The 11,466-nt window shown below is 32.8% G+C and overlaps 2 protein-coding genes across 4 annotated transcripts in view; one reads left to right on the top strand and one right to left on the bottom strand.

The window, feature by feature from the left end:
• The window catches only part of LOC123682290, a 34,617-nt gene extending 27,573 nt beyond the window's left edge, over window positions 1-7,044 (top strand). For both annotated transcript variants that reach the window (XM_045620845.1, XM_045620852.1), the window contains exons 3-4: window positions 4,360-4,716; window positions 5,176-7,044. In XM_045620845.1, the coding sequence (XP_045476801.1) occupies window positions 4,360-4,716; window positions 5,176-6,107 (1,289 nt within the window). In that variant the 3' untranslated portion in view covers window positions 6,108-7,044. The remainder of the gene's footprint in view (window positions 1-4,359; window positions 4,717-5,175) is intronic.
• A 1,137-nt stretch (window positions 7,045-8,181) lies between these two features.
• Window positions 8,182-10,741, bottom strand: LOC123688877. Of its 2 annotated transcripts, XM_045627603.1 has the most exons (6): window positions 10,696-10,741; window positions 10,545-10,645; window positions 9,989-10,136; window positions 9,677-9,930; window positions 9,432-9,550; window positions 8,182-8,691 (listed from the first exon to the last, which is right to left on the bottom strand). In XM_045627603.1, exons 1-6 carry the CDS (start codon window positions 10,724-10,726, stop codon window positions 8,571-8,573), a joined length of 774 nt encoding a protein of 257 aa, XP_045483559.1. In that variant the 5' UTR covers window positions 10,727-10,741; the 3' UTR covers window positions 8,182-8,570. The 2 variants fall into 2 exon arrangements, with proteins under 2 accessions (XP_045483559.1, XP_045483560.1); XM_045627604.1 differs by lacking the exons at window positions 10,545-10,645; window positions 10,696-10,741 and adding an exon at window positions 10,234-10,394.
• Window positions 10,742-11,466: the final 725 nt, after the last annotated feature.

Here is an 11,466-nt window from a genome sequence, read left to right on the forward strand (position 1 = left end):
AATTAGTACGGTGTCGTAGAAGGAATTGGCTTATTTTCATAAATAAGAGTATTTTAGCATACGATTTCAGTATTAATTGTTAGACAGAAGGAACGAGGTTAATACCAGTAAGTTTGAATCCTGTATCATTCCCCAGATTTTGGAAAAAGCCGTGTTTATTAGTCGAACTTCAAGTTCTAACTTACTGGCATTAATCTCGTTCCTTCTGTCTATCAATCAATAATAAAATCGTTCCTTAAATAATCTTATTTATCAAAATAAGCCAATTTCTTCAACGACAACATACTAATTTGAATGACAATTTGTTTGTTTGGATTCCAAACACTGACAGGAGAACTAAAATGGCGGCGTGTGACGTCATCATTAATAGAGCGTATTGATTTGTGAAAAACGTTTCATTTGTAAAGGAAACTTCTCACTAAAAACGAGACTTTACTTCGTTTATGAAACTGGACCTTAAACAGTTGCGAACAGCATTCGGCTTCGACGATGCGTTGTTGCTTTTGATCAGCGGTAAGCAAGTGTGGCACCCATTTCTAGAAAAGCTTTCGCAACTTTTTACGCAAAATAATACACTACCTTTCAATATATTTAACCCCACCACTTTATCACGCAACTTAATTTATGTTCCCTCAAAATTTCAACCAGAGCATTTTGCACCGTCGGTGGTTTTTTACTACTATTAAAGATACCATAACACTTTTTAACCGTTGTTGTCGATGGTAGAGTCTGAATAACACTTATCAAGCCATTGCTTTACAGACACAGTAATAAAATACATACAATAAAAAAACCGTATTTTATTATTACACGAAAGTCGTTTTCATCCATTTTTCAAACAACGACAAATGTAACGTCACTTAAATATTTCGATCCAAACTAACTTTATGATCTGACATATCAGCCCTATTCTGTAACTTCACATCGAATAGAGATGGTATGGATCGAATAGAGATGGTATGGATCGAATAGAAATGCACCTGAATCGTTTCGAATTGGTAGATACTCAGTAACTCAAGAAGAATTACTATGGATATCAATTACGACTCACATTTGGCGATAGAAGACGAATTGGATACAGTATGAGAAGTTTAGAATTGATAGAAGTGAAACATTCCGATTTCTCAGATTACGATTCGATTCGTTCTTTTCTATTCGAGTTACAGAATAGGGCTGATTTTAGTAATCACTTCAGTGAGTATAGGAAATATGGTCACTATAATAATAACGAGAACAAAAATGAAACCTACTTAACGTCATGGATTAGCCTTTGATGGCGATAAATTCGTATAATTCAAATAATGTATGGATAACGAGTGCTCAAAGACTCCTGATTTCAGTTCAGTGCTTTTTTTCTACCGTACACGATAAAACAAAGACAAAATTAAAATAGGCATTCTTATTAAGAAGGAACACCACCACTTGGTTGCTCAGCTCAAAACGAAATAAGAGATATTTCTTCCTACAATAAATCACCGATTTCCAAGACGTTTTCACATAATTTCCTCAAACAATAATCCACATGGAAGAAAGTAAATTTTTGTTTTGATTTGCGAATGAAAAAATAAACAAAAACTTTTCGTTTTTTGCAAAAAAAATTGATGATATGTACTTTGTACAAAGCACTGATATATTTTTAAAATATTCGTGAAAAAAAGTTCACCAAAAACATTACAAAAGAGGTAAAATTGTTATTTCGGGAAAGTAGTCGTACACTGCTGCCCTCTAATTAATTGCTTCGAAAAAAAAGGAGATGAAGTGAATGTAAAACTTCGTACACCGTACAAAGTTTGGTCATCACAAGAGCGCCAGAGGGGAAATGATTGGGTGGGTACCAAAATTTGACTGATACGCGAAAAACCACGTGGTGGTAATCCCTCTTAAAGGACTATTGAAAAAATTCTCATTTTGAAAGACTGGTTTGTTGAAAGAAATAAAAAGATTGAGAAAAGATTGCCGTATTGGTCATTCGCAGTTTATTGATTTGGTTCGTAAAAGAGTTGCCTAGAACCTGATCTATTAGACGATGGTCACCTCAACTCCAACTCGGTTAATTCTCAACATGACGAAAGGCTTCTTCAGTACGGATTATTTCAACCGGTAGACTTAATTTTTTACTCTAAAAAAACACTACAAATTTTTACACCATGGCTTATTGTTTGTTTCCTCCTGTATCATTGAATATTCAAATAATTTGAAAAAATCGAGAAACCCACTGACTTCTATTAACAGTTTGTTCATTCATGCGTCAATTGCGCCCTTGGACACCTTAAAAATGTATATAGATCTACACGAGATGTGATTTATTATAAAGTTATTGTTTTCGATTGGTTAATCTAGATGAGGGATTCTGTTAAAAGGGTGTGAAAACATCAACACATTTGCTGCAATGGTTTCATCACGCTATCGGGTGCACAGTAGTGGCGTACCCAAGGGGTGGGATGCGGGGGACATATACCCCCCAGGAGAAATATTCATTATAAGTCACAACGCTCAATAATTTAGGCTGGTTTTAGAGTCACGCTGACCGTCAGCGCTGACAGGCCAATATGTATGATTACTTATGAAGCGTTTTAGAATAACGCTGACGGCTCAGCGCTGACCACCGTCAGCGCTGAGGAATCGAGCGCGTACGCGCCACGCGTCAGCGCCGCTGACCAGGCCACGCTGACGCGCTACCGACCTCAGGGAGCGTTACTGCGTTACGTAAAACGTACGCGCTGACTGGGACAGTCAACGCAACAATGAATCGCGATATTGATACTGGTTTTTTGATTGAAGTTGTGGTTGGGCATGACTGTACCTCACGACGTTCAGCGTGACTCTGAAACGAGTTTCTAGTTGCTACGCGCGTGGGCTTCAGCGCTGACGGTCAGCGTGACTCTAAAACCAGTCTTAATCGTGCAAAAATTGAATGTAAGAATTCATCCACCAGCGGTTATATCTCAGAATATAGATAGAAGGAACGGAAAGTAAACATTTCTGCTCGATCCCGAATACAATAAAGATAGAAATTTAGTGTCGCCAATCACAATCGAGCTAGCTTCTGCTAGCTCGAATCCATAGGCGTGCAGAATCCTATTTTGATTATTGAATGCTTCATCAGGAATCTTTTTTTCATAACTTCACAATAGCTTAATCATTAAACTGAGAAAAACATTGGCCTTCTTGATGTACGAAAGAATTTCACTAAATAAATCACATTGTAAACTATTTCTGAGCATTAATTTTTTAATTGAATAAATAATAAAATTAATATAAAATAATGAAATGAAAATAATAAATAAAAATAAAATAGAATAATAATAATAAAAGAATATTATATCACATCTAATTATCACTTTATGACAACAAATCTCTTTTTCGGCACTTTGGATTCCATTACTTATCGCCTCAAAGTTTTCACACTTCAAGATAAATCAGTAGGTTTAGTATATTCTGTTGATTGGTTTGGGGTGGATGACGTGAAACATTTCTATTATATTCTCTATTTTAACCCGTGTTTAAATATCAATCTGTGTTAACATGACCTCAAAACTAATCAAAATCTTATTAAGTGAAAGCAAACTTCTTCAAAAGAAGGAAAACTGATGCAGGCGAATCTTCAATTTTTTCGCATTTGAATACAACAGTTGAAATTTCGACAGAAGAAAATCAGTCTCAATAAGTGTCTGTAAATTCAAAGTATATTGGAAACGAATAACCAATTTTTTTTTTCATTTATAACTCTTTATCCCCCCCCAAGGCTTAATATGTCTGGGTACGCCACTGGTGCAAAATATTTGGTGATCCCAGACCTAAAAAATGTTGGAATATTCGATACTAAATATTACCTAATAACTGAAAAATTATCAAATAAACTGAAATTTCGTATTTACTTTATCAACATAATTTCGTGATCGATAAAATCCATAGTCGGGTCATAGGCAGGAAAGGAGGGTATGTGTTAGCAGGTAGATGAAGCTATTGCCGAAAATGCCTTTCTATTTTCACACTCGTTCCATAAGAATTTGAATGAATCATAATTAATCTTCCAGTATACAATGAAAATTTTGAATTAGAATCTTGAAATTTGTTTTATAAAAGAAGTAAAAGAATTGTTTTGGCAGTCTTACAGTATTTCCCTTCGATCGCTTTCATCATGCCATTATTGAAATAAATGAACAATATTAATAATAGTGTTGTTGTTGTTGAACAATATTAATATACAGTGTCGTAGTAACACTGTAATACATACAGTGTTACTACGACAATGTGTTCAATTAACGATATATATAGGTATTCATTGAAACTTCATTCAAATAAAGCAAATATCTAATTTGATTTTTCCACTGCTAATGTCATAAATATTTCTTACAGGTTCCAAGGGTCGTTATCTCAAGTGCCTTGACCCAAAAGGAGATACTCTGTTGCTCGGTTTGGAACAGAGAGGAAAATTCTCGATTTTAGCTCGAGAAGACAATATTAGTGGTGTCCACACAGCCAAAAACTTACTGAGTAAGAGATTGCCGCTAACTGTGAGACTGGTACACGGTACTGCACCCAGAGGCATCAAAAGCCCAAATCATTTTGTGCCAGAAATTAGACTTCTTTCTATCGTCGAAGAAGAACACATATTTGCTGTACCACTTCAGAAAGACGACCAGAATGTAGTGGCTTTACCGTTGGGAGCACCCTTGAAACTGCTGAAGGCTAAAAATGAGGAAATATTGAAAGGTAATCACACACTGTACACATACATAACAAATTTCATAAAAATCGGATGAGAATCAAAGAAATTTAGGTTGTCAAAATGGTTTGCTAACACACAGACCGACAGACTGCCAACCGATAGACAGACACAAAACCAAAGTTGTTTGGATCAGTCTGAAATGAATCGAAGAAAAAAATTTTTTAATCCTGAAAGTGATCACAAAACTCCTTCTACCTTCAGTAGATCTAACATCAATGTTTGTACCTCTCACAAATACGTTTCTTCACCAAAAAACTATCAAGGATAAGACATCAATATCGTTATCATGCTTTAAATTTATTATTTTGTCAATAAAATTAATTGAAATATTTATTGCTTCTACGAGTAATACCTCTAATGTTACTGATTTATTTTTCTAATACCTCTTACAATACACTTGTAAGAATCTAGGTACAGAATTTCATTTATTCAATTCTTTGCAGGTATGGTTGAATACAACAGACTGGTGGAAAAAGTAACAAAACTAGCATCTGAAGTATGTGACCGAATGCAAACTATAGAGGGCAAACTAGGAGAAGGCAAGAAACTACCTCCAGCGCACCCCCCTGATCCGAGAAACGGCTTCCTGTTACGCCGCAGTGCTTCCTCAGACTCAGCAAATCACAAGCCCAAGCACTCCCACCGAAGGGATGAGAATATTGTGCCTGTATCGAAAAACTATGACGAGATCGATCAAATTTACGATTATGTCAGGGGTGTGGCACCTTTACCCAAGAATATCCGTTCCCCTTATTCTGAACCAAGTCCTTCTTCCATATCCCACAGTTCCGCACCCTCGAACACCCACTCGTTAAATGATATCAAACCCGAACCTCCACCTATTGACACTATTCCCACCAAAAAATTGCATGCAGAGAAACGAAACAGAAAGGCTTCGACTATTCAAGAAGCTCCAACGAAAGTGGTTCCAAGTGTCGAAAAGACTCCTCCAGGACTCCCCAAACTCTTTGTAAAGAACGGACAGTCCCAACGAGTGAGGTTGCTTAGGCAAAAAAGTGCGTCTCCTATCAAAGAAACTGCACCAACTAGCCGATCCAAGACTGGTTCACCCTTGTTCAGCATAAGGTATAAGTCCTTAAACAGTTTGCAGGTCATGGAGCTGGATGGTACGTTAGATTCCAGTAATTCTGGAAATGATTCTGGTGGTGTTATGAAACAGCCAGAAAAGCGGTCTAGGAAACTGTCAAGGCCAAGGAGTTTGACGAATCTGATCTGGGAAGTGAAGGAATACCCTGATATAACAGTGCCAGTTATAGAAAAGTCGAAAAAAGTTCAAGCAGCTGCCATAATATCGAAGAATAAGCATTCTAAATATACCATTAACAGTCAACGTCGAGGTACTCTATATTTATGAATTAGTGATATTGAGGGGGGAGACTGAAATTTGATATGAATATAAAGTTTTCTGGCTCTGGTGTTCAAAAAACCACCAAGCATAATTATAACAGGGTTCAATGATATTTATATTACCCTTCTTTATGCAGCCAAATTAAAGGCATGAAAACTGATTGGATGGTAAATATTTATAAATTGCCTTAATAGAACTTTAATTTGTTTAAAAATATCTCTGCCATATATTGTTGAAGATAACTCCTAAAATAGCATTCTGTCTATCTTATTTTTGCAAAAATATTCTTTGAAACTATTTCTTATGTATTAGAAAATAATGATAGAAGTTTATGTGTTTAGGTAAAGTTGATTTGGAGTTTTGGACTTGAATTTTAAATCTTTTGGATAATTTATTATCACTGATGGTAATTCTTGTTGACATTTTAAATATGTATATGTAATTTTGGTCATCCCATTCTTTTAAATGGGTTAAAAATATAATTTATTCAACATAATGCTGAACAGAACATATCATGTACCAATTTTTCAAATATTTTTCGATGTGCCTTTGAAAAGACTAAACCATTTGTTAAGTGTATGGTATGAGTAAAATAATCTATAATTGCAGGAATACTCCCTCCCAATATAAGCTTGTGATTTTTATCATATATAATAGCATGCCTTCCATTTTTTTGATATTTGTGATTTTTCTAGTTTTAATTCAACATTAATAAATCGTATTGTGATAATGTTTTCGCGAGAAAGTATTTTTTCGAAACTTTTCTACCACATAGGTCATTTTATTATATTATTTGCATTGAGGATGAGCCCAAGGACCTGCAGATATTATTTGGATAGATCATAATTGTTCTCAATATTTTGTATGATTGCTAAAAATAATGTAGTAGTATTTATGAACATTTTTGGTCAAATTTAATAAAGTGCTATTTTCTTCAGTTATATTTTTCACGGTTTTTATTGAATTGTTTGTTATCATAAGCAACAAAATTTTGCATGGGAAAATAACTGCTATATTCAACCTGTCCCTATTATTTAAAATACAAGAATAGTAAATCGTTTAATCAGTGACAAACTTAAGGTTTCCTTTGAGACTCTCTTCATCTCACCTTGTCATTAAATCAAAACAACAATTTGAGAAAAACACCAAAGAGAAGCTTTTGAGCACTCGTCGCTCATACGCCTGGTACACTCTTGGACACCAAAAGAGGGTATATAGATATGAATGTGATACATGAGAGACACCATCATCAGTTAGTTTATCTTGATAACAGGTTCTATTGATACGATTCTCCCAATGTTTGACATGATTGTACTAAATTTCATCCTATTCAGATCTGTTGTTACAGAAATATTGAGCAATTTTTTTTCATTTTCTATAGTTCTGGTGACGGATTCAACATAAAATTTTGCATAAAGCTTGAAATTGGTATTATATACATTTACATGCAAAATTAAAACTTGGTTGTTCATGAAGATAATACAGAACTTTGAATTTTAACCAATGATAAAATATTATCAATTAGTTCAACTGCAATATTAGAGATCAGAACCTACCAAGTAGTTTCAAGGTTTTTCCGTTTGAGAGTTTACTGATGGATAAAATATTGAATATGACCGCATCAATGAGATAATGAGTCGAAACTTATCGTTTGAGACCATGCTCAGTTGATAATTCGAAAAATACAGATATTGTGACAAAATATAATAACTGATAGAAGAGAGCTTCTAAGGATATTTTCATTATTCACAATTAAAACTTTGATTCTTGACAATATAAGATCCAACCATTTGAAAATAACAATAATAATATTTTTATTCGATACAAATTACAAATAAGAATTGATAATTTTCCATATTTTGTGAAAAATAAATATAGAGAATGTTAATGATGTGCTAATAAAACATTATATTATTTAAGTGCAGGAAAAGTAAAAAGGTCATAAAGATTTGTGTAGCAATTTCATTCAAAGACAAATTTCAGTAGTGTTTTATTCAACAAAAATATTACAAAATGAAGTCTTCGAAAACAATATCCAACAAAAACAATAATATAATATCAAAGTATCAAACTAAAGGGAGAGAGAGAAATCAATAGATATTTATTCAAACTACACAAAATATTACAGGAATGTATATATAATAAATAAAATCCATATAATTCAGAGAGTAGCAATTCAATGAATTAAATAACTCACAATTACCAAAACCTTCAATAAACCGATAAGGAATGTATATAATTGAATAAATAAATTAAATGCATTGTCAATGTTATGGTATTCCAATCCACAGCACCATATGAATGCAATCCCAAAACTTTCTCAGATTAATAAAACCGAAAGTCTGAAAATTATTTCGAAGAAACACCATGAAAAAGTTTTAGGTTATGCTATTCGTAAGTTGCTAAGAGATTCTCAAGTCAGATCAAGAGATTTCAATTTGTAATATACAAATGACTAGATAACATACTTCATTTTATAACTGTCCTCACTTTTTCGTATCCCCAAACGTAGAACTCATTCACTTTTTGTAGAGCAGTATTTACAAGATCGACCATAACTTTAGCCATATGTTCTGGTGCCAAGTTTCCACTGAAAATTCAATATAAATATATTTATTTATATATTCCAACATCTGATTTCAATTGGATAACTCATCATTACAAAAACAAAAAAGAACCAAATCAAAGTTGACGATGTCCTCGAAAACTTGAATCTATATGAAGGCTCTTTATAGATTATTGTTACTTTATGGTAGTCTTTGAAATATTTTCAATTTAAGTATCTCGTGTTTAGAATTGGTGAGTTCATAAAATTCAAATAAGGATTTAGAATACACAATTTATGATTGCCAATTTTAATATTGTCATACAGAATAGTTGCCAATTTAAGTGAAATGCTTTAAAAAACATTTCAAAGGCCATTACAATGCAATATGTTACAATAAGTGTTGAATAGCCTGTATTATCATTCCCAGAAATACTTCAATAGCAAAAAATTCCTCAAATAATGAAGAAAACATAGATATTTTAATCGCTTCATTCCTTTATTATTCTCCATTTAATATCAACTCAACCTGATAAGCAAAATATGCCTGATAACCCCAATGAAACAGGAAAGTTTTACAGTAATCAAAGTGTACTTTTGTATAAAACAAATGGATAAGATACTGGAAACTGAAAACACCCAAAATAAGCATCTTATGATAGATAACTGTACACCATTTCCATAATGCCTTATAGAATGACAAAAATAGCACTCAATAGAATATTTCATTGATGAATATTGTTAATACAATGTAAATAGGAAGTCAATTCACTCATATTACTTACACAAAAACTTCTTCTCTAAAATATTTCATAGTTTTCCTAGACAGATTTATTGATTCAGCAAATGCATTTCTAATTGCATTTCCAGTTTGATCCAGCAAACCTGGTGCATAATCGTCAATCTACAAAACAGACAAAATAAGATTCAACATATGAATCTAATAAAGCAATGCTTTATTATTTCATCTATAATGAATTTTCAACAAATATGGAACAAATTTATTAAAGATAAATCTAATTTCACTGACCTTTTTCACTAAATTTCCATAAACTACAACAACAGAATCTTTAGCATTCAAGACCACTTTGTATGAAACAATGCTAAAATCAGAAATTAGCTCTGAATAAGGCTCTAAAGTTTCGTGCAATTTTTTTTCATATCCTGGAAATTGCTTATCAATTTCCGAATTAATCCATCTTATTCCTTCTGATGTCTTATTGAGGACTTGATGGCTGTATTCACAAACATGATAGTCTTTCAAAAGGTTAGCCAGAACTGAATCTGGAACAAATTAAATCATAAATATAACGAGAAAGAACTGAATTTCTCAGAAATTTACCTTTCCAACTTCCATGTCTCTGCACATCAGTGAATATAACTAGTCCTAAAAGGATGAAAGAAAACAAAAGTAAAGTTTTAATCGGTTTTTTAACACCAGTGGCCTTTTTAGATTCTTTGGCTTGATGCTTTTGCTGTTTGGAACTTTTCTAAAAGAAAAATCATTATTTAATAAACTTAGTATGGGAAAACATTGGATACATTTTTAATTGCCGTTTTCAGCGAAATATTTTGTGAATATTTTACCTTTTTTGAAGACATTTTTCAAAACGAGACGAAGGTTATTTGAGTGATCGATAAACTTAATGGGTTTCAGTGTTGTGTTGGCACAAATGGAAAATGAAAGATTGTGAATCGTGGAAGTGCAGCACTGACATTAAAGCCACTTGCGCCACTGACAGTCAAGCGCGGAAAATTTACAGAATTCAAATGATTGACATTATAGCAGAGGCATTACAGATTCGTGTAATATTTTTGTTAAGTAAATATAGAGCCAATCGAACATTTACGAATATGATTATCAAAAATTCTTCAAATATTATGTTATTGGAACTTACCTTGTAAACAAGTTCATTATTTTGACAGCTTACTTTTTCATTAAATTTCCGTGAAACACCGGCAAATTTTGAAAATTTTGTAGGGTGAAAATATCTCCAATCTGAAGTATGAAAATGTCAAAAATAAAAATATCCACACCAAATGAATTACCTGAAAATTTATATCTATAATAAGGAGTCATTGTGAAACTTAGAATTTTTATGACAATTTATTTGGCATCTTCAAGTATTATAATCTCTATACCTATATATTCATTGATTCATTTTGGGGCATCCAAGAGCAAGAGACGTCAAATTGTATAACGCTCTCGGAAAATATTCCTTATACAGATAGGGTTGTCTCTGTCCTTAAAAGAAAATTTGTCCGAACTGATCGCTCTATATTATTTCGTCAAAATGATTCAGTTCGTAGAACAGAATAAATGGTTAAAATATTTGTAAATTTCAATAAAAAGGTCGAATTCATACGAAGTAGACAAATTTGAATGATCTTCTTCCATGATTGGTGCCGAAAAGTCGAACTTTTCTAGCATGCATACCTATTTTTGGTTCCCATTCTACCTCTTTTTATAAGGTGGTGGAAGTATTGTGATCACTTCTATCTCTAAAAATCAAAACGAATACTACTACCCCCCTAATATATGTTCAATATTCAATAATTATATTTCTACAGTACGTAGGTAAATAAATTATTTGAAAAAACTCTCCAAATCCATAGGCGTGCAGAATCGTTATTTGATTGTTGAATGCTTCATCAGGAATCCTTTTTCCATAACTTTACAATAGCTAAATCATTAAACTGAGAAAAACATTGACCTTTTTGATGCACAAAAGAATTTTCATTAATAAATCACATTGCAAACTATTTTTGAGCATCAATTGATCATTTCGAAATAAATCAAAACTATGTTACGCTACTGCT

Source organism: Harmonia axyridis, chromosome 1 (assembly GCF_914767665.1).
Source record: "Harmonia axyridis chromosome 1, icHarAxyr1.1, whole genome shotgun sequence".
In the NCBI taxonomy this organism is placed as follows: domain Eukaryota; kingdom Metazoa; phylum Arthropoda; class Insecta; order Coleoptera; family Coccinellidae; genus Harmonia; species Harmonia axyridis.